This window comes from Columba livia, chromosome 3, assembly GCF_036013475.1.
Source record: "Columba livia isolate bColLiv1 breed racing homer chromosome 3, bColLiv1.pat.W.v2, whole genome shotgun sequence".
In the NCBI taxonomy this organism is placed as follows: Eukaryota; Metazoa; Chordata; class Aves; order Columbiformes; family Columbidae; genus Columba; species Columba livia.
The window spans coordinates 32,744,022-32,767,865 of record NC_088604.1 but is presented as its reverse complement, the minus strand read 5'-3'; the positions used below and the strand labels follow the sequence as shown (position 1 = coordinate 32,767,865).

Genomic DNA, 23,844 nt, shown 5'->3' with positions numbered 1-23,844 from the left:
TCTGCTCCAGTGGCTGGAGCAGCTCCTGCCCCTCCTTCTGCACTGACCTTGGTGCCTGCAGAGTTGTTGCTGTCACATATCCTCACTCCTCTCTCTGGCTGCAGCTGCATTTGCATAGTTGTGTTTGGGTTTTTTTTTCCCCTTCTTAACTATGTTACCCCAGAGGTGCTACCGCCACCACTGATGGGCTCAGCCATGCCCAGCAGATGGTCTGTCTTGAAGCCAGCTGGAATTGACTCTGTCAGACACAGGGGAAGCTTCTAGCAGCTTCTTACAGAAACCAGCCCTGTAGCCCCACCACTACCAAAACATGGCCATGCAAACCCAATGCAGAATGATTCCAAAAAAAGGTATGAAAAGTTAGCTGCACAATACTCCTTATTACAACAAATTCACTTCTAACCTCTCACAATTCAAGTCTAGCTTAAACTCTGATGCATGAGGTTTTAACTTCTCCTTTGCCCAGGTAAGTACAGCTGTACTTAGTCACAGTACACTCAGAGGTAAAATCAGGTTATGGCTGTATTAGATTACATTTTTTTCACAGGGAAAATATCTTACCACAAAGGTGGTTACTGTACGAAGCAGCTCCATGGCTCACGAGGCACGTCTTGCACAGGGGCTGCTCTACCTCCGATGGAGTCCCAGCACTGTCCATATCATGCCAAGGTCTTTGGTCACTCCCCAGAGAAGCAAAAGGGTGCACTGGTGGTTCATAACTAGTACTTTCTTCCCCTTACAGGCATCTCTCATCTCTTCCCCCAACTTATTGAACTTGATGGTTCTTAAGATACTTCCAGCAGACCTGGTGAAGGAGTTTGCAGGTGAACTCATCCGGTGTTCATTTTCTTCACAGCAGCCCATATGATGCTGTGTTTCAGATCTGCCACTGTAACCACAACAGTATTGATAACACACCGATGTTTTAGCTGCATCAAGGCCTTCTCATTTCTCATGCTGCTCTCCTAGCAAGTGGGCAGGGGGTGGGCAAGGGGCTGGGAGGGGACACTGCCAGGACAGCTGACCCCAACTGACCCAAGGGATGTTCCATACCATATAATGTCACGCTCATCAATAAAACCAGAGGTACTTTCTGAAATAGCTGTTGCTCACAGAATGGCTGGGCATTGGTCTGCTGGTGGGAGTTGGTCGGTGACTGCTTTTGCACCACTTGCATGCAAAGCATCATACATGCATGGACCCCTGGGGTACAGCACTACCAACAGCTCTGCAGCTGGCCTTTGTGTTGCTGATCACAACTCTTTTGAGTCTAGCTGTTCAGACAGTTTTTGGTCCACGTTGGTGCCAACCCATTTAGCCCATACTTCATCAACTTAGCCACAAGGATGTTATGAGAGAAAGACTTACTGAAGTCCAGATAAACATCCACTGTTTCCCCTCATCCATCCAGGCAGATCTCTCATCATAGAAAGCATTCGATCAGCTCAGCTAAATGTGATTTCCGTTTCATAACTCCATGCTGACAAGTCTCAAGTGTTCTTTGTCCCCACTGAGTTTGAGCTGATGGCTATTTATCCGTCAGTGAGACCAAAAAGGATTTCAGCTCTAAAGGGGAGGGTAGATCTGTGAGACATCAGCAAGAGGATGGTTGCTGAGCTCATGGGCAAGACCACTGAGAGGTCAGGGTAGAAGAGGTGGGCAAGGCTGTGCAGAACCTGACCTTGAAGCTGAAGCAAGCCAGGAAGTTCTTGCATGGGCAGGCAGGAGGAATGGCAAGAGGAGACTTGTGAGAAGAATTAGGGAAAGGTTGTGTCACAGAGGCAGTAGTCAACACAGTACTGAAACTGTGATCTACTACAGATGCATTATTAAACAAGGAGACACTAGACATACATTATTAAAAGTGATCTTGAATAGAATTCAAAAATAGCAATTGCAAACTTTATTTGAAGAAAAATAAATCAATTATAATCTTCCAAAATCCTGCAAAACAGTCTATTTCCTTAACATTTATTTTATTATCCAAAAAGGCAGAAGCAAGTTGTAAAGCTGGCATGTTAGTTCACCTCTGTTTGCTCAAAACAGCTCATAAAAGCATTCTTTTTCTATCATTTCTGATTTGATCAAAAGTGGAAAACGTCATGATCCTAAACTAGATCAAAGTGGCAAACGTCATGATCCTAAACTAGATCAAAGTGGGTACCTGACTACATCTCAAGGCAGTCAAGAACTTTAGTTCAAATTGCTTAAGACCTGATAAAAGAAGATAAAAGAAAAATAAAAGATGCAATCGCCAGGAGGACAGTTAATGTATGGTACATTACACCTGCTTATAAGATAGTTCCTTTGAGCCAGCATTTTTACATTTTCTTCCTCATATTAGTATCCTTTCCACCCTAACAATCCTGAAAACCACAACAAAAAAAATCAATTCATAATACAATATCATAAGATCTGAGCAAGGCTGATTGAGCTTTCGGGTAGCCACTAAGAAATACAGAAATAAAACATATGATTTGAAATTAAAGAGAAATCTTAACATTGGAGTTCTCGTGACTCAAATGTAGCACATGAGCAACTAATGCTCATACACATCTGAAAAGAAAGAGCTATACATTATGAAAATCACTGGATTGATCTAATACACCTCACTGTCAGACTTTATTGCATAGAATAGCATTAGTGCAATGATATTTCCAAGTGGCACACAAAAATACAATAAACTGACAAACAACACTGAAGTAAAATATTTTTACACGGGGAAAAGGAAAATCTAATAATAACTCAGAAGACCTGATCACATAACCGTTGTTAAATTTTTACATATAAATTACTAGTGATAAAATTTAATTTCAAATACTCATCTGTATTTAAAGGACTAAGCAAAAAGATGTTTCACTGCATGAAGACTTGTGGTAGAAAAACAGCTATAATAGAAAAATAGTGGCCATTACAATTAACATTTAATAATGTGGGTGATTTCGTACTTTTTGCTTAGTGTTTGAGATAGAAAAATGATGTCACTAGGCACCAGTTGCATTCCTAAAAACCTTTCCTAAAAACCTAACTATATTTTGCAAAATAGAACATCACACAAGGTTGTAAGTTTGGGCACTCTGTGAAGATCTTGTATGCTTTTAATTGCACATATGTTGCACACTGTAGTACACTGGAGCTTATATAATGGCTACGTACATACATATGACTTCTACAGGAATCTGCTTAAACCAAATATTGTCAATATTCATACCAACATGAACAACTCATTTGGAGAAATATTGCTAGGATCATATTTCAAAAATTGAATAAAACCAATTTTTGAATTGTAGGTCTGGTTTTCAACAGTGACTTCCAAGCCAAAAGACAGGCATATAAAGTTGGACCTTGGCTCTTCTGTTTCTCCTGCACCAATCTGGCTAATTTCCCCTTTAATCACATGCCATTGATGCGCACAAGTCACAAGCTCCTGCCACACCGGGAGCCAAACTAGCCATTGAGCTGGCCCGCACAGCCAGACTGGGGGTGCCACAAACCCATTCAGCAGCACTCAGCATGTGACAAGCGTTCCCCGTTCTGCACATTGGGTTTTGATACAGATTTCTAGATGACACTCACAGAGAAACCTGTGGAGAAAACCTTGGCTAAGATCATGGATGACAGCAAAGGTGGAATTTGGAGGAAGAGATCCTGTAAAAGGTATTATGTTTTTGTTTTAAGCTCAGTCCTAAATAAATGGCTACTTCCTTACTGCATTAATGGCACTGCACAGACCGTGTCCATTGACAACATGTGGCTGAAAAGGGCACCAGAAGTACCACTGAATGCTCAGATTTCACAGAAACAGCAACCACATGGAAATGTTCAGGCAATGCAACATGAATATTTCATCACAAAATACCTTTTCCGGACCGCTTTTAGCACCACTCCCTAAAGCTCCTTAAAGACTTTGCTCCTAAAGGGTTCCCAAAGACTTTTGCTAAAAGACTTTCTAATAACTTCAGTGGGAGCATGGTCCCTCTAACATCAAAATCTGACTTTATAGAGCAGTGGGAAAAATACCTATGCTGAGAATTTGTGTAAAGGTTCCTATATAGCGATGAGGAAAACAAAAAAAAAAAGTCACTATGCCACATAATATTGCCTTTCCTTTGGTCCATTCCCTGCCAACATACAATACAAAATCTATGCCCTGCAGCTCCTCCAAAGCACTAGTTGAACTGCAAAGTGACTGAAGGCATCAGTGTAGGAATGTTAAAGGCTACCTGGTGCAAACATTTGTTTAAAGTCATACAATGTACATTGTTCCTTTCAAATAGCTTAGTACAGAGGCAGATTTGGATGTCTGTAATTATTTGCCTGTTGTATAGTTAAAAAGTAAAATAAAAGAGGATATTTTTTCACTGACTCTGATAATTTCCATGACATGGTGCATTATAACTGATACTTCTTAGTAGGGTGTGCAAGGCAGCCAAGAGTCATTTAAAAACATGTGTTGTTTGTCTCAAAAACAAATGTAAGGGAATACTAGTAAAAGCTGCACTGTCTGAAAATAGGCTGAGCAGTTTAAATCAATTTTTCTGGAGGATATTCAGGAAGCTGGGACTGCCTGCAATTTAAAATTAGCTTATTCCTACTATCTACTGCAAAGGAGTAGTTTATCATCTCCAGTACATCTTGTCTAGAAAATAAGCCTCTTTATCCTAACATTAATCAGATAGCAATGTCTCTCTTAGAAGTTCTGCATATAGTAAAAACGGAAAGTATGTGAGTTTTGGGTTCTTAAAATTATTGAATGGAGGCAAATCACGTATCAAGGCTGCTGTCACCAAACACAAAAGATGACCTGCTTTCATAGTTCACCAAGAAATCAAACACACATAAAACACATCCCAGTTTAGAGTGCAAATGTTTTCCAGATCTGACACAATTCAATTTTTGCTTCCATACAGGAGTAAAGGATTTGAGACACAAAGACACGTTTCAGTTTGTATCTTGGCTTCTATTATATGAGCTTCAGACCTGTGTAACCAAGGGCACGACTTACAGAGGGTCAGATCCTGCATCCTATTGACTAAGTAGTGCTTTGGATTTCAATAAATACAGTATTGCTTCATGTGGGTCAGAGGAGCACAGGCACTCATGGTAAGGCACTAACCAACTATTCAAAGGGCTAGATCCAAAGTGTGCCAAAGAGAAGTGAAAATATTGAACTGACTACAAAGAACCAGGACTAAGCTCTGCCAGAGAGACAGAACAGAACCCCAAGCTTGTGAAAAACATTGTAAATTCTAAATATAGCTAAAGTAAAACAAATAACCCCACCTAAACTAGCTTTTAGTTAAAAACATATACCTCGGTATTAGAAGGCACCCAGTTCAGGAAGTTCAGGCCTCTTTCCATGCTACCATACATTAATTTCCTTTGTGAACGAAGGTATAGATGAGCATAAAATACAAAATATACATTTTAAGCAGTAGCAAAATTTGAAAAAAAAGTCTGGAATTGCTCAAGGAAAGTGACTGCCATATTATTAAATGTGCACATGTACACACTCCGTCTCATAAAGATATGAAAGAAAGGGAATCAATAGCCTTAAAATTTCCACCTCTGTTAGTCAGCATGACAGCTATTAACTTCATTTTAGTAACTAGGAATGTTATCAGCTTGGCTTCCTTATCAAAAAGGAGTAAGCATTAGATATCACAGGCAGTGTTCAAGAAGCATAAATCATCTGCCAGACAGGGAAGATGTTCATACACTCCGGAGGGAAGAGCTCCCAAGCTCACACATTTCTGCAGTCATAGAGACCTGTAATTCTCCCCATGTGCAAAGAGCAGGTTTGGGTGTAAAAGTGCCTGCTGCTCTTCACCGTCTCTTTCCTCCATCCCACTTCAGCGAAGCACTTAAGCACACAGGGACGTGCTTAGAGTTCAGCAAGCATGTCCATTTTTTTGCTGGACTGAACGCATGTGCAGCCCACACCTCCTAAAAACCTCTCCCACCAACCAACAGCAGGAGTTTCATGTAGAGATGGCAACCAGGGCCAGGCAGCTGACACGGCACAGAGAATGGGAAACAGCTCTTTAGGGTTATGCCACTTAAATCATTGATGAGGCAACACTGGAAACGCAAGATATAAATGATGCCCCAGAGTGACATTTCTAGAAGACTTCCAAACACCAGAAAAGGGTCAAAGCAACCTTCATCCTACTGGCCACAAATACGCCAGTGGACATCAGCATTCTCAGGTGGAAAGAGAATTAGGTTTGTTTCTGAATAACCCTGGAAAAATGAAGTCTTAAACATCAATTGCATCTTTGATACATTTACAGTTAAAGCCTTTCAGAGTAAAATGCATGAGAACATCCTGAGGCCTCATTTTCAAACATGATTAGCTTATGAATTGGCAAAAAATCCACGTAGCTTCTCTGTAATGATAAAAAAAGACTGACAATTTTCTGGAGTATTCAACAGTTCATGAATACAGCACTTTTTGGCTCTCGGATCTGCTCTGAAGCCAGCTTCTTTTATTTTTCATGTTGTTCCCCATGAGAGTATGCAGTGAAATTCAATATTAATGTTAAGTGTCATGACAGCAGAACAGAAAAAAGCGAGCCCTGATACCAAGCTCCCAGCGCTCTGCTTACCAACACCCCTAGGGAGAAGCAGAGAGTGTTTCAGAAAAGCAAGGTAAACTAACATTCATCCCTAAAAACCAAGAACAATTGAAAGCTGGGGTAGAAAGGCAGTGGGAATGTGGAGCTAGGTTTCTATTTTCTCAGACTGCTTTCTCAGTAAGTCTGTGCTTCTTCAGAAAATAACTTCAGTATGAAACGAACACTTGGAAAGTTTTTTCCAGCAGACACTTAAAGAAGTTTTCTGGCACAGCCAGAAATGTACCATATGGGCCAGCCCAGCTCTCCCTGAACGCAGCAGGAGTTTGGTCACTGTAATCACTAAAGACAGGCTGGTATCTGAACGTAAAATTTTCTTTGGATAACTTATGGAAACCTTAGATGGGAACCATAATCTGTTTCCTTTTACAGCATCCAACCGCACAGCAAGTTTACGTGAAGGACAAACAGCACACAGAACAAGGAGGCCAACGAAGAGTGCTGGAGCAAGGCTGGAGAACCATCTCGGTGGCAAAGACTGCAATCGCTTTCACAGAAGTCACAAGGGGTTATACTTTGCATTACTTCCGAATTGTAGCTTCTCACTGCTCTTCTCCCTGTTCAGAAAGGTTAGTTCACATTAGCTAATGAACTTCTGAGAAGTGACCAACAAATTAGCTTCACAAAAAAGCATTTTTAAAGGATGCATTAAGCTCTGATACAGACCTCATCACGTACTGCAAAATACTTCCCAGAGTGGGTGTTTAAGCCTAGGCATTAACCTTTGTTCTTCTTTGTTCTTCTCCCAAAACATCAAAATGTTTTCAGTACATGCAAGAAAATGCTTGGTGAAAGGCACACTTCCAAGAACTCTTATCTCAGCTGTTGGACTCAATCTATTCACAAACCTTCATCAAATGCTTTAAAAGGAATTTTGCCCCTACCTACAGACCAACCCCCATGACAAAGGAACTGGGATCTTTACCTGGCAGGTTACTATGACATTTAAGAGCTGGGTGTCTCATAACTGATGCTTTCTCTCTCAATATTATGACTGGGAGCTTCAGGTTTCTGAATCTGGGACTGCCCACCTCACCTAGCTCCTGCTCCTGTATTTTGCTCCCCCATTCCCTGAAGGGTTCCTACACAGCCAAATGGACTAGAAATCTGCAAAATCATATTAATTTACAAAACATCAATGCATGGTAATTACAGAACAAGCTTTTGCAAAGTTTCACTCCTATAGAGGGTTTTTTGGTTTGAAGGTTTTCACTACAACTAGGGACACTGCAATTTCTTTTTTTATTAGTAGTATTTTTTAACTGAAATTATATTCAGTCTCAAGATATTTTTAAAAATAAAATAAAAGATACATCTTTACTGGCCAAAATGCTTACCCAACAGCGACACCCAAATACCTCTGAACAAAGTCAGGTAAGAGAAGCAGCAGTCATTTGAATATGTTGAGGAGCTGCATATATTAATATTAACCCTGGCAGATCTCCTTGCTGGCACTGCTGTACTGGCATCCAAGCCAGTTCTTACACCTATGCCGTTTGTAGTTTCTGTCACATAGACGTAGCTTTTTTGGTAAATGCCAGAGCATGAGGATTCCTAAGATATTCAGCTCTGAATATGACAAGATTCTGACTGTCACCATCACATAAAATATACATCTGCAGCTTGAGAGTGATGGAAAATAATAGATTAAAATAAAAGCATATTACTTTATTGGGAAGGAGTTTTCTCAGAAGAACTCAGAATCATGATATATGTGTACATGTTGACCAATAATACGTCTGTGCTACATGGTAATAGGAATGGTGTCTTATAAAATAATATTTGAAGCAATCTTTTTTCTTAAAGCCTTCTATTGCAGCACTGATTACATCCTTTACATTTTAGTCTTCAAGGATATTAATTCATACCTTTAAATTAATATTGATGCATTCTTTGAGAATTTATAGACACTAAATTTGTTTAAACAGAGTAAAAGTATTTACATGTGCATTTATATGTGACTTTTTAATACACGTTTGTCAGCCTATCTAACAGCATTCTTACAAAAAAAATAGGTCCTGAGCTCTTCTTGTAGTCATTGAAGCATGTGGAAATTCATTTTGTCAACAGATTCTAAGTGTTGTATGTCTGTCTCAAATAAAAATTACTCTAATTTGTTAAGCCACTAGGACTTAAAACATGCTTGAGTTTAATAGACAGTTCAGTTAAATCTGCTAATTTTCTATGTTAGCTTAAACTGCGATTGAACAAACACTTCAGCCTACATAGAATAAATGTGATCTTCATGTAGCTTAAGTACACCTCATAGCATATTTGATTGTCTTCTCTCTTGTGCTAAAACAAACCAACATGAAGAAAATTGCCTATACAACTTTGTTATGCCTTATCTCAAAACAAGCCCAAATCTTCAATAATGTTTCAGCTGGCTGGTGTAACAAAATCTCTCCAGTATCTTCTCCAGCAGCTTGTAATCTTTCTTTGCTTTTTGTTTTGCCCAAAAGCTTTGTACATTGCTGCCTTTCTCCAAAACACACTCTATATGAATAAAAAATAATAACGATAAAAAGCAACTTTGAAGCTGTTTTTCCCATCTACATCATTTTTACATAGCTATAGAAGTAAAAAACACTAGCATTTTCTCCAGTAAAGGACTCCATAGTTTAAAAATAAACAGATGGAAAATCTACTTGAAACATAATCATTAACTTGGTAAATGAACCACAGTGAAGTTCCTGCCTCATTTTGATAGTTCTGGGAACACACTGGTCCAGATCGAAGCCAATTTATACCAGCTGACAATTAAATTATGACAATTCACACCAGCTGAGGAACCAACCCATTAGGACAGTAAATGTGTATATGGAAAAATATTACCATTGGTTAGAAAATATGGCATGTCAATGTCAAAAATGCTGTAGTTCAATAAAAAAAAAAAAAAATAATTTCAGTGCAATGCGGGTTTTTTGTCGCTGAAATTTGTCCTGTTTCCATGAAAATAAACTTCTTATTGAACTTCGGAATCTCTAAAATCCATTTGGAATGACTGACACTTACTAGGTTCGTAGTAATCCAATATAGTCACTGAAGCATCTTGGATATTTGCTACTTTAAAGTCTCTCACAGCCGGAATATCCACACAAACCTGTGTTTCATTTAGCTAGAAAAACAGAAGAGAAACATTCAGAGAACCCAGGTGAAGATGGTTTCATGGAAGAAGTAAGGGCTTCTAGCTCAGCGGTAGTCCTCTTCATTTCTGAAGACTTAGACTCAGGATGCATATAAAGATGATTATCACATTTATAGCCATTTTGGCCAAATTACAGACTTATTGAAATCTCTGCCTTCTTATATATGATTTTTGAGGCTTAATCTGGAAACTCATTACAAATATGACTGAGTTGTACCTATCCAACAAGTCTCACTAAAAAACAGAGAAGCTATTAATTCAAAGTGAATACCAGATGTTGATTTCCCCAAATAATACAATCATAATGTCTTTCCAAATTTAAACCAAACAATGGCAGAGTCAAGATTAACATCACTACAAACACATTTCTTTGTTATTTTCAACTTACAGAGTCTAAGTATAGGTTGACTTTTCCATTGTCCCTTTCCATCTTCTTAACTGTATTGTCTAATGGAATGAAATCTGGCGACACTGAGAAACCACTGAGTAAGCCAACCTCCATGAGGACCATACCACTACTGGGAGCTGTGCCAGAACCCAAGTACCTTTTCAAAACACAGAGACAAAAAAACTTTTACTAGAAATACAGTAATCCACCCTCCAAAGAAACTGTTTGATCATTAAATCCCAACTACGGAAACAATAATGCTTCGGAATACTTAAGAAACAAACGGAACAAAATGCTGACAAGAACATTTATAACAGTAAAGAGATAATTGATTTATCTATTATTCTGCATGATAATTTCAATCACATATGCAAAAGCAAGTTCAGCCCTGAGAAACCTACAGTACATAATTCATAGGAGAGACTATGTTGACACCAGTAGGAGCTTTCCATTGGCTTCTATACGTGCAGGTGTACTTCACAAATATGTAGGAAATATTGCAATTAAAGCCATATTTCAAAACAATTAAGAAAGCGCCGTAGGAACTCTTGAACTAAAATATACAGATTTCCTCCGATGGATGCATTGTTTTGCTTTTATTAATTTTTGGGGGGCAAGATAAAGGTATACCTGAAAAATGTCTCCCAAATCTTTTCATACTTCCTTCACAGAAATTGATAGTTACATTAACAAAATAATAATTAGATTATTTCTCAAAGCTCCAGTTTTAAAATGCATAGCTATGTTATTCATCCAGTTTTGGAAAAAGAAGATTTAATAAGTTGAGTTCCTTGTTTTTTTTCCTAAATAATGCTTATTATTACATCTTCTTCCAATATGAGAATCAGATGCTTGACTAGAAAGCTTTGCTCTGTTGAGCAAGCTTTACATACTATGGTGCACAACAGAACTATCAAAATATATTTATGGTGTTCTACGCTACAAGTGATTCTTAAATGACCTGCAAAAGATTGTTTTGCTTTAAATAAAGTAGGTGGCTTCCCCCCATCTTGGCATAGAGGGTAAATGATTATTGTTGTACTAGAAGTCTCCCCAATACCCATTTTGAATGCCTGACAATAGTTGAAAGTAATTGAATAAAACTATTTATTTGTAGAGCTGGATGGTTTAAAAAAAGGGAAGACTTGCTCTCAAAGCAACACAGTGAAGCCAGGCAGCATTGCTGATTGAACGCAGATATGACTTTGAAAGAAATATAGCACAATTGCTGACTTCAGTTGGCTCATGAGATTAGAAAAAAATGAAACCATCTGTTGAATTATTTGCTGTGCCAAAGTAGCTGCTATTGAAAACAAATAACTGAATTGGAACTGGATGTAATTATTTCTGCATAATTACCAATAAGAGGGGAAAAAAATAGCCAAGATGTCTAGCCAGCCTAAGGTGCTACCAAAACACCAACAGTTAACCAACAGAGGGAAGAGAGGAGAGGAAGAGAGAGAGAGGAGAGGAAGAGAGAGAGAGGAGAGGAAGAGAGAGAGAGAGGAGAGAAAGAGAGAGAGAGAGGAGAGAAAGAGAGAGAGAGAGGAGAGAAAGAGAGAGAGAGAGGAGAGAAAGAGAGAGAGAGAGGAGAGAAAGAGAGAGAGAGGAGAGGAAGAGAGAGAGGGGAGAGGAAGAGAGAGAGAGATGCAACCTGTACCTGAAGAGAACTGAGAATGTTTTGAGCTGAATTTTATGTTTCAGCTCTTCAGCAGTATGAGATCTGTGTGAGACCCTCTCATAGATGATGCAAGGAGGAGAAAACAACACCAAGCGAGGGTAGGCAGAAAGTATAAATAAGGAAGTGAGTAGAACCATCAGCAAGCAGTTTCCCATGCCTAAAATTGGTTTGCAGGCCACAAGACTGACCAGAGAAGAAACTGGCACCCCTGCATATTTGTTTCCCAGACAGTGACTTGGCTCCTCTAACCAAGAATCGGTTCAATTTGAATGAGACATCATCTGTTCCAGCATCATAAATGATACCCAGCTGAGATGACCATGGCAAATCACTATCAAGCTGATTGAAAGAAGGAAGAATATTCTGAACGTTAGATAAGAAAAAAAAAGTACAAATCTTCAGCCTCTGTTACCTGGCTATTCATACTCACAGCTAGCTAAACTGCTTGAGATTTCAGCAGTCCTTCTGTATTTGCCTACTTTGCTTTCTCTACCAGAAAGCCACATCCTGTTGTAAAGATTATAAGTAGACCAACTTTAAACTAAATATAGATAATGCATATATTATATAAAATATATAGGGGATAAACAAATAGGATGACTAGTCTATTAAGCCAAGCAAGCAGAGATGAAGTCTCAGACTAAGCAACAGAAACACAGACTTACAAGAACTTATACCAGTTCACTTTCTGTGACAAGAGTCGATGTATCTTAATGTTCCAAATATTCTCCTGTGGCAGTTTTATAATGCCACTAGATTTTCCTCTATCCTGTGAACACTTTGCAAGTAAAACATCATCACCCTAGAGCTTTCCCAGAGATATGGAACCCTTCATGTCTGTATTCCTGAGCCAAAGGTCTTAGTTGGAAAATCAGAATGCTCAGCCAAGACCTATCCCAGACTCATCATGTAAGCCCTTTATATGTCAGAAGTTTGTGCTAGACTTTAGAAAGCTGTTGACACTTCATAGAAAACTTTAAGAGAGAGCAAGCCCATTCTATTTCAAGAGCTCACATGTATTCTAGTGTCCCTGCCCACCATCTGTATCACTGAATTGGTTACCAGAAACACATAAAAACAGGGCTCTGGCTTTGTGCTTGCTGGCTATTTCCCAAATTAAATCAATTCTTTGTGTACTGAAATCATATTCACTATAGCTGATTATTTGTATGATGGTGTCACCTAGAGGACCAATCTCCAGCCACAGTTGTACATTTATATGCCACACATTAGTAAATCAACCCAAACAAATGGATAACTTGGCTCATTTTGAATAATTTAAAAGCTGTATAGACAAAGACGTCTATGAGATATTCCAATTGAATTACCTACCTTGTGCACACATTCAAGGTCAAATGGTTTTTATCATCTTTGTCATCCTTTACATCAACATTCAAGTCAAAGGCTTCTTCTTTTCGGACAGATCTGAGCCTCTGATCAGTGTGTTTTGTGTTGTAAATAACATTGAGCTGTGGATTGCAAGTAGAGACATTAGATGACATATGTAAAGCAAATCTGTGTGGTTAAAACACTAAGTTTCTAAAAGTATAACACCAGAGGAGTGCTCACATGAGACAGGATACATGGCCTTGTATCTGACAGCTGCACACATGAGATTCATCGGAATTCTCTGAAAGAAGTATCCTTTCTGAACAGTCTGAAATGCCGCAGAACCAACGCAATTAGCAAGACACAATGGAGGCAAACACAAGGAAGCTCTAGGACAACCAGCAATTTTCTCCCTGCTAGTTTATCATGTGTGCAGCTACTTCCTGACAGTGTGAAATGGGATGAACAAGGGCAAACTTCAAAGACTGACACCCACTGGGTTAAAAGAGAATATGAAAGCAGAGCACAAGCAAATACATAGTGTATGTACAGAATTTATCTTCAGTCTTCATGTCACAGCATTCAAACACTGAAACCAGATGAGAAATAATATGTTACTCCAAGCTCAGGAAAACACAGTTGTCTTGCAGTCAAGTAAGCAGTTTCATCATCTGGTTCATCTGTGCAAAGACAAACCTACAGCCTTCAGTTTGCCTGAAGGACAAAGCTCTTGCCCTTTCTGCTCAACAACTGCCCAGCTCTGCTGAGAGAACCAAGTAAGGAAACATGACAGTGGCCAGTGCAGGACACTAACATTAATAAAATCATCCATTAGGCACAGACTGAAGAGTTTCCAATTCTTCTAGCGTAAACCTGTCTAAGATGCTTGAAACAGAAGTAGGAGAGTGGTAAAACCAGAATCCCTTAAAAGAGGTCTGAATAATTAGAAGATAGCCTGATCATCTCAATATCCCATAAAATTACCAATGCCAACAGCCAAAGCAGAAATACTGGAGCTGGAATTGAGCATCCAATGAGTACTCTCATGTTATCAGCCACAACAGAAAATTAGACAGTAAAAAAATCAGGCTGTACTACCTACAAAATGGGAATTTGATGATGTAAAGAAACAGCTAGATCATCACCTGCACTGTTTCTTTAAAACTGCGTTGGTACCAGACTGAAGGATGACATTTGTGACAGCAATTTTAAAAAGAGTACTGGAGGTCTAGTAAACTGTGGCTATCAAGTAAACTCGGTATCTGCACCGGAAAACACAGTCAAAACTATAATAATAAAGAGTCAAATTAGTGGACAAATTAGTTAATATGACATGTTGGAGAACAGGCTGCTGCTATAAAACCACCAGCTACCTGAATCAAATGAAAAAACATGGACAACGGAACTCTGCCTAGTATAAGTTACCTGGATGTTACATTGGCATGTAGCTGGTTAGGAAGATAACTAGCCAAAGGTATTGAAACAAAATATGATGCAAAGGGATACAGGTCTGTTAAAAGACAGGAAGAGATGGTGGGAATGAATGTTCAGACATGAAAGGAGTGGAGTCCTAAAGGAATTTGTGCTGGGTCACCACCATTAGACATATCCATACATGATGTAGGAAAGAGAGTTAATCCCAATATGATAATATTTGCTGATTATACTAATTTGAGGTAACAAAGACTTGGATTACTGCAAAGCATTGCAGAATGAAAAGAATATTTATGAACATAATAATGGGGCTTGAACTGATTACTACCAGATCTATCATTTAAGAAACTGTAAAATAGATGAAAATTCAGACATAAACATGCAAGTTGGAAGAAGGACACAGTAAAAGTCTACAGAATAATGACTTGCAAGGGAAAGATGAATAGGAAACAGTTTTTCATGCAATACAAGATTAAATTGTGGCATTCTTTCCCACAAGATGCTGCAGATACTAAACGGTACTAAGCATTTAGGGGCAAAATAGATAACTTCATGGAACAAAAAATTTTCTAAGCCCACAGAAACTACCTCCAGCTGAAGATCTTGAATACACGGTAAAAGGTGGAAGACAGGTAATATATTACATGTATTTATCTTCATATACTCTCTCCTGAGCATCCACCTTTGGCTGGTGTGGAAAACAGAACACTGGGCTAGACTGAACTTTGATCTGACCCAACACAGTTCCTCTTATGCCTTTTCTCCAAATACAAGAACTATGGGAATAGATTCAAGAGGAGAAAGACATAGTGCTTCTTCGTGCAACACACTATTAGCTGCAGAACTACTTGCTGCAAGAAGCTGTGGTTGTTAAAAGTTTAGAAATATTTTTAAATATACATATTTATGGAAGAAAAAAAGAAATCAAGAAAATATCTACCAAGCCAGAGAGAGCACACAGAAATGACCTGTGGATTGGGAAGGCCCTGTGTTGTAAATTGGTGAAGGGCGGAAGAGTGAAGTATCACTTCATACTTGCCCTGATTTAGTAGCCTTCATCACTCATCATCTCTCTACTGGCCACTATGGGATATGGGGTGGTGAACAATATAAGTTGGCCTGGCACATCTGCTCTAGCATACTCATGTACTTATACCAAATAAAAAACAACAAAATAAAATTAACTTTGAGAAAACATTCTAAGGTGCTTCAGACCTATTAACACCCAATGTGATGTTGATGGTAACTACAGCACCAGTTTGCTGTGGCACAAACGCGACACCACCCCTGAGACAGAACAAGAGACTGGGTTGCTGACTCAGCACCTCAGTGAAATGAATCAGAAAGATCAGCTTTCAAAACCCTAGATTGACAAAAATCAAATAAAAGAAACTAAGAAAATATTTACTATAAACAGTGATTTTCACTGACAACAGAACAGCAAGTTTGCATACCGTTTTCATATACAAACTAATAATCATTTTCAGTTCCCTTAGTCATCAAGATAAAATAAATGACAGGGCTGGGTGGGAATCTTCTTTGATTTTGGTAGAAAAATAATCAGAAAGTGGCTCAAACAGCTGCCCTTGCAATACCCAAACATGCACTTTGCTCGGCTAAGGAAAAGGGAATGAAGACTGCTTCTGGAAAACCATAGTCCCTTTACAACAGCTTCTGGCAGCAAATGGAAATCTGTCAGCCCAAATTTAAAGGTATGACAGAAGATTGTCCAAGTTATTCGCTAGCAAGTCTGTGCAAGCAGAGGAGTCTTGAATTTCTGATTTTTGCTTTTTGCTGCTACACCTCTCACTCCTTGATAGGAAAGTCATGCTCTTTCTTTCAGTCTACGCACACAATTCCCATTGTCCTGCTCTGCATTGCTGAATTTAGCAGGCTGTATGAGTACAGAGCCAAATCTTTACAGGCGCTCAGGACAACCACGGTGCAAGAGTGAAGATTTATCTTGTACAACTGCTCCGCAGGAGAAGGCAGTACCAAGGATGAAGCCAATCTAGAAAGCCTGCCAGCTAAAGGCATGCAGAATGTTTGGTAAAGACAACCTGGCAGTGCCTCAATGATCTGTCATCACAGAAACAAAGCTGTTTTAACTTTTGCCAGAAAAAGCTAATGAATGGGAATTTACTGCCAGTGCAGGATGTCTGAAGCCACATACAGAACAGGTCAATCATGTATTTTCATGGAATAAGTTATTGCTGTTTCAATCATGTATTTTCATGGAATAAGTTATTGCTGTTATGGTCTGACTTTCCCAATTTCTCATGACAATGAAGGAAAAATTTTTCACAACACAGTTTAGTTAAAGCCTTCTCCTTTATACACTCTTACTTTGGGGACAGAAAGCTATTATACAAAAACTAGTATTAAATCAACAAAATTAGGAACTGCATTTCTTCTTAACGCTTTTAAGAAGCAGCTGCCAAAGCTAAAGGCAGATCTGGTCCAGTCTTATCATACTGCAACCAGTCCTTGTGAAAGGCCCAAGAGGAGAAAACTAAAAGCTAATTTTCTGCATGAGAAAGATGCTTGTACTAGTTTCTGGCCCAATCAACTGCACTACATTTCAGAAAACCTGATTAATTTATAATGTCCTAATCAATGTGTCTTTCCCTATCCTTTTTGGTTTTCAACTAGCAGCACAAATGTGCTTGATTGAGGGCACATATTCAATGAAATTATCTGCAGTATTTTTCTGTCTATTTTTGACTGCTTAGTATCCACTCAAACCAGAATGGAGAAATATTAATATGGGTGCATTTCACAGCGGACCTTTTTCAGTACCATCATACTGAATAACATTCAGTCTCTTGCCTAAGTCTAGTAAAAATACACCAAGAGAAAAAAAATAGTCAGTGCTTTTCAGTAACAAGTAACAGGTGATTCTCAGGTTTTTCCTTGGTCCTTCTCTATACGTGATTAGGAAATCAAGGAGATCTTATTCACCTATCCATACTGCTCATACCCAACCTCTTTGAGCCTGCCCACCCTCTCCTCATTGCTAGTCCTGGATTTCAGTGACATTGTCTTCCCTTCCAGAAGGCATCGACCATGCTAAATTATTGAGGCATTTGCCAAGCCCAGTTTATAGTGGTTCTAGACAGCAGAGAGGTGTTTCTTCCAAGATTTTCAGCAGGCCAGCTAGGGAAGATCACTGCTTTAGCTCCTGTCTCTACAGATAGCCTTTCACACACCCTAACCCTACAACCATACTCTCTTCCCTCTTGCAGAGTCAGTGTCTTAGGTCATCCATAGTATGTGCCCACGTAACGGGATGAGCTAGGAGACTTTGTTGACAGCAGGACCACAAAACTACAAGTAAATGTCTGCTTTTGCAATTATACTTTCCAAAATAAATACATTTTACAAGATCCTGCAGGGTCAAGATCAAGTGCACTGCCAAGTCGTACACACAGACAGTGAGATTTCACAAAAAAAAATAAAAGGTTTTTTTTTTTCTAACAATCCATTCTGTTAGGAAAGCAACCTATTCTATTAAGGGACCGAATCTTGTGTTTTGGGATATTTAAATGAATTACTGTTTTGACATGCTACATTTGGCTGGAAAAACAAATCCCAGAACAGTGAATCTCACCACTGTACTTTGGCAGGTCTAAGACAATGAAACCCAGCTGAAGAAATGTGATCGCAATGTCATATGCTATCTGATTTATTAAATGCAACCCAGATCTAGCTTGTGTCTGGGAAAAAGAGAAATCTCATTCAAATGGCATCAGTGCTCTTTCTTTTAAAACACCAGACCTGCCAAAGGAAGCAAAAGGAAATAACTGATCCCAGCAAAGAAAAGAGTTTGGAGATGTTACTCCAGTGTATTAAGTACAGTATTTTTAATCAAGTCACAGCATCTATGACTCAAAGCTGCAGGGGAAAAAAGGCAACAGCACAGTTACCTAAATGAAGATCATCTGGTATTGGTACTGAACACCAGTTATTTGGGAGCACATTTGCATGTTCATACAACAAACCAGGAACTTAAATCATGGTGCTATACCCCCCACAAGGAGCCCTTTAACCATGGAGTCAACTACTGGCTATTCTGGGTGGAAGACTTCTGCTCAGTCTTCACCAGACATGCTGGTTTGGATGTGAAATTTTCCTGCTGACGAAAATGTAATTGAAACCAATGTGCTTCCAGAAAAGGCATTCATTTCAACAAACCAGTGTCTTCCAGAAAGAAACAATTTGCTGAAAAGTTTCTGATCAGCTCGCCTGACAAATTAGTTGACTCAATATCAGGGAGTATTTCTCAACAATGATTAAAGTTAAGTAGTCTTAACTGTTCTGGAGTCCCACTTTGTTGCATTCCACATACACACACCCACTGAAATCACAGAAGTGTGAACGCAGTCCTGCTGAGATGTTCATTCCTATCTTGGCCTGAGGGTCTGAATCTAAATTATCCTCTGAAACTTTTGAACTTTGCTGTAAACTTAACTTGCGCTTCTGGGAATTAATAGACACGGGTAATGATTTGTGGCACTGTGGGTTTTGCAGACTGGTGCCAAATTAATGAGGTAGATCTCTACCTGCTGTTCACTGCTGATAGACAGCTGGAAAGGTTTCTTTGTAAAAGTCTTTTATCCAAAAGCATATTTACCAACCATCACCATGCTTTTTTGTTTCCCAGATGCATAAGAACACTGAAGTGAAGGTCAGGCTGGAAGGAACTTGAGATGGAATCTGATTTGGCATAAAACTTCAAGCCAACTAAAGGCAGCCTAAGTTCAGTTTTTCCAAGTATGACTCGAAGGAGACTAGAAGTCTAGTCCTTATAGAGAGCATATCTTTAGCAAGAATAACTGCATTGCATACCTGAAAGACAGCAAATCCTGTTCCCTTGGCTGCTACTGTAATTGTCATTGGTTGTGCAGGGGCAATCTGAAAGAAAGATGAGCAAAACTGTATTTCAAAGTACTTTCAATACTTCCAGTACTTTACAAAAGTATTCCTCACTTTCTACAGTACCTCCTTGGTATGAAGCAGAAAACGGTTTTGAGTATCAATTGAAAATGTTTCTGGCGTTTTCAAATAAGGTGCTGTCACTGTTACATCCATTTCTGTTTTGCTTGCAGTAGTGAGAGTTGCAAAGAGACTCAAGGCTTGCAGAGCCACCACCGTGTCCTGTTGAGAGAAACAAATCCTTCTGTATTAAACAGAAGCAGCCTGTGCACTGAACTGCTGTGTATTGGCCATGCCTTGGGGAGCTCACAGTCCCTGCATTGTCTCATTTGTTGATTATACCAGAGTCTTCATGCAGCCACTTCCACATCTCCATGGGGATTCCAGTGGCATGAAGGATCCCAGCACAGGAGAGGGATGGCAACACATGACAACAAGTCAGCTATTATGCTATGATATGCAATGGAGAATGAGATGAGAGCCAGCTAAGGAATCTTCCTCTTCTGCCAGGTATGTGGAAGACCTGACACACCGGTAGACACAACAGTCAGAATCACCCACCACACAGACAGTGAAGGAAATAAGGAAAGTAATGATACTGCTACTTTCTAGATTTATTTAGGGATATGCATTAAATATCCAGTACTTCACAGGAGTTATTCAAGGTACCTTGATCACCAAAGCATAACTCTGAAAAATTACTAACATTTATTAAAAAAAAATGGAAATTAGTTTTTATTAGACCCCTGGCAACAATTTCAAAGAGGTTCAGCCCAGATTTTATACTCTATATTTGATGAAAAGGTTCTGTGCAATTGTTTAATCACTGCAGAATATGCTTATAAGCACATTATCATATATGTACCTAAAACTGTCTTTTGTTTATCTTTGTGTATGAATTCAGGCTTAGCTTTCCAGATTTTGAACACAAGAGGTAGTTTCTGAACATTTGGTCCAGTACAGTTTAGTGAATGAGAATTTTAACATCTACTATTTTCTGAAAAAAAATGCAGTCATCAGTTATATCTCTAACACTTCTCAGGGATTTTTGCTGTTCATGTAGTTTGCACATATTTTAAACCAGTGACAGTGAAGGAATCAGCCTTGCAGGCTCAGCATACAGAGGTGTCTTATTCCTTCTCAGGTCACTTCTGCTAACAAAATTCTAATGTAACAGAATCTCATTAACACGGTGACTGTGCCCCACCTTATGGTACCAACACGTACCACCTATTCACTCTAAATTATTAGAAACCCCTCTCCTCCCCATGCCTCATCTTTCTCTGAGATGACCTGCTTCACTGATTTCTTAAAACCCAGAAAGATCAGCTGATTAACAACAATGCCAAAGTTACTGGTATGTTGAACCACTACAGCTTGGACCCCACATCCAGTGCTTAACATGGGGTGACAGAAGAGATGCAGCTAATGGGCTACGAGAAGATTTAATAGTCTGGAGTAGGTGGCAGACTTTTCCAGTAGGAGGCCAATAGCTAGCCTGGAAGAATGTCTTCGATTACTCCTTTGCAGAAGACAGTGACAAAGCACTGATTCTGCCCTTACTCAGACTACTCACCTGTTCATTTCTGATGAAGATTATAGCTTAGAAGTCCAAACTTACAAAACTTTTTTCACATTGAAATGTATGAAACTACAGTGACCTATCACATGTATATATCTGATCAATCTTATAGACCTAAGGACCTACAAAATCTTGCTGGAGAATTTTATTTTAACAATATGAAAGCAGAAATATACCTGCCTTTACCTAAGTTGTAGAAACCAAGGAATACCTTGAAGCACCTTTTACAAGTCCTTACAATTTTATTTCTTGCCCTAAATTCAGAGAGAGTTCAAGATGTCTAGAAATGCTATCTGACTTCAGAATTCTTCCAAATCCTAGTCTCAAATGACTCTCAGAAACACAGGTGAAAAACAAGAGGGCAAAGAACCACCTGCAAAGAAGATAATAAACATTCCCCTTGGTATGTTCTAACACAGAATCACAGAATGTTAGGGACTGGAAGGGACCTCGAAAGATCATCTAGTCCAATCCCCCTGCCAGAGCAGGAACACCTAGATGAGGTTACACAGGAAGGTGTCCAGGTGGGTTTTTAATGTCTCCAGAGAAGGAGACTCTACAACCTCCCTGGGCAGCCTGTTCCAGTGTTCTGGCACCCTCACTGAGAAGAAGTTTCTTCTCATATTTAAGTGGAACCTCCTGTGTTCCAGCTTGTACCCATTGCCCCTTGTCCTATCATTGGTTGTCACCAAGAAGAGCCTGGCTTCATCCTCGTGACACTCACCCTTTACATATTTATAAACATTAATGAGGTCACCCCTCACTCTCCTCCAAGCTAAAGAGACCCAGCTCCCTCAGCCTTTCCTCATACAGGAGATGCTCCACTCCCTTAATCATCTTGGTGGCTCTGCACTGGACTCTCTCAAGCAGTTCCCTGTCCACAGAAGGCTTCTTACCAGGAAACATTCACAGCTGAAGCACGAGGTGCACAGCTCAGTATGACAGGGCTGCCTTCAATACACAACCTGAGAAGTTAGGGAATAGGATCTCAAGCCAAACTCACAAGTCTGCCTTGCCCAGCAACACAGGCTTTGCAGAATTTGTCACTCTTCCCTACCTTTTAAATCTACATTCATATATATGTTATTTTTGTATTCCTGTACATATGAAACATATATATTTTATGCCCAAACATTCAAAGCACTACAAAGCAAATTCATAGCAAGCATATACACATAAACAAATTGCAGTGAGTTACTATACCCTGACTTACAAAACATTACACGTGCAACTAAATACTTTACTCCGTATTGTTTAACAATATATTAAGTTTCTAATGTAATAATCTCATGGATGGAAACACTCCAGACATTCTTTTTAAAACAATCTTAGAAGTTAACAAAAACTATGGGGTCATTTCCACAAATTAATAAAAAAGGTATCTAGAGAGACATTAGAGTAATTTTGAAAGCAAAACAATTTAGACTATGGAAGAACAAAAGGATTAAATTAATTTCTTAATTTGACCCTCAGGGGTAAATGGTACATTGCTGGATTTTCAAACTTTCAAGTAAAAATGGTTTCTGGAGAACAGAGAGAAGTTTTTTCAACTCATTTAGTGCTTCAATCACCCTCTTCAAATAACAAGCAAGAATTAACACATTAGGAAAATACTAGAACCTCAGGGGAACCAGGCTGGTTCTTAAATTGCAGTTTATTTAGTAGAACTAATTTCTCCCAGAGTAATACCTACAAACATTTGAAAATAATGAAGGATATCCTGTACAGCTTGATACCAAGCAGTATGATGAAATAGGACATTTTACTGTTATCAGCATTTGTAGCTAATTTAAAAGCTAGTTTAAACTAATGCAATCCAAAGTACTATATAAATTTTTTGGATACCAGCACAGCTTACAAGATGTGGTTTCAATAACATGAAAATCTGGAGATAATGAAGATCTTCCAAATTTCACGGCCCATCAAAAACCTACGCAATAATGAGGACAAAGTACATTATTAAGACCAACCGCCAAGAGAGGCACTAGGTTAGGCTGTTTCTCTAAAACCTGCGCCCCTTTCTTACCGAATAGCCTTTCGGGAGTTTGAAGACCCACATATGGAAAGAATAGAAAGAGGTTTCTCTCCTTGGAAAGAAAGTAAGCACAGATACTTATCATACTTGCTTAGAAAATATGATCAATTATTTTTCCGTGGGCATCACTTCAACTTCTTAATTCATTTTGTTATTAATATTTTATATAATCAAGGTGACCATCTAATTCTGTTTTTATTACACTTGCCAAAATACTAAAACTGGTAGTTCAGGTTTAAGACAACAATATCACAAAGAATGCAAGCTTATACATAACCAAAGCTGTTAGTGCGAGACAAAATTCAGTAATTGTTATGTAAAACAACCCAAAAATGTTCCCTTTTTTTTTTTTTCCTTTAAATATGCAGTACTCATTTAGAAAGTATAACAAAGCCCCTTGAGACAAGATATTACCTGAGTAGATGAAAATCCTCCAAGGTGATTTCTTTGCTGACTTAACCATTTCATAATAGGGATCCCCTCTGCTAATCTGTCTTGATGGAAGTGCGAGAGCAGAGCATATGCTGCAAGTTCAATGTCAATGGACCGTGGCTGCCAGGAATCCGAAATTTCAGAAGCAGGTGTTATCCAGAAACGAAATTCTCCTGCAAAAGGAACCAGTAATAAAATCAGATCCACAAACTGAAGTGTTTGGGCTTCTAGGAAAGACTTACAGG

The 23,844-nt window shown here is 38.9% G+C and overlaps 1 protein-coding gene across 1 annotated transcript in view; it reads right to left on the bottom strand.

Annotated features, from left to right (window-relative positions):
- Positions 1-1,875: 1,875 nt before the first annotated feature.
- The window catches only part of CD109 (CD109 molecule), a 79,077-nt gene continuing 57,108 nt past the window's right edge, over positions 1,876-23,844 (bottom strand). The window contains exons 27-33 of the mRNA XM_065056313.1: positions 23,582-23,772; positions 19,617-19,772; positions 19,464-19,529; positions 13,185-13,321; positions 10,172-10,328; positions 9,651-9,753; positions 1,876-7,192 (exon numbers count right to left, since the gene is read on the bottom strand). Coding sequence (XP_064912385.1) covers positions 7,002-7,192; positions 9,651-9,753; positions 10,172-10,328; positions 13,185-13,321; positions 19,464-19,529; positions 19,617-19,772; positions 23,582-23,772 — 1,001 coding nt within the window. The 3' untranslated portion in view covers positions 1,876-7,001. The remainder of the gene's footprint in view (positions 7,193-9,650; positions 9,754-10,171; positions 10,329-13,184; positions 13,322-19,463; positions 19,530-19,616; positions 19,773-23,581; positions 23,773-23,844) is intronic.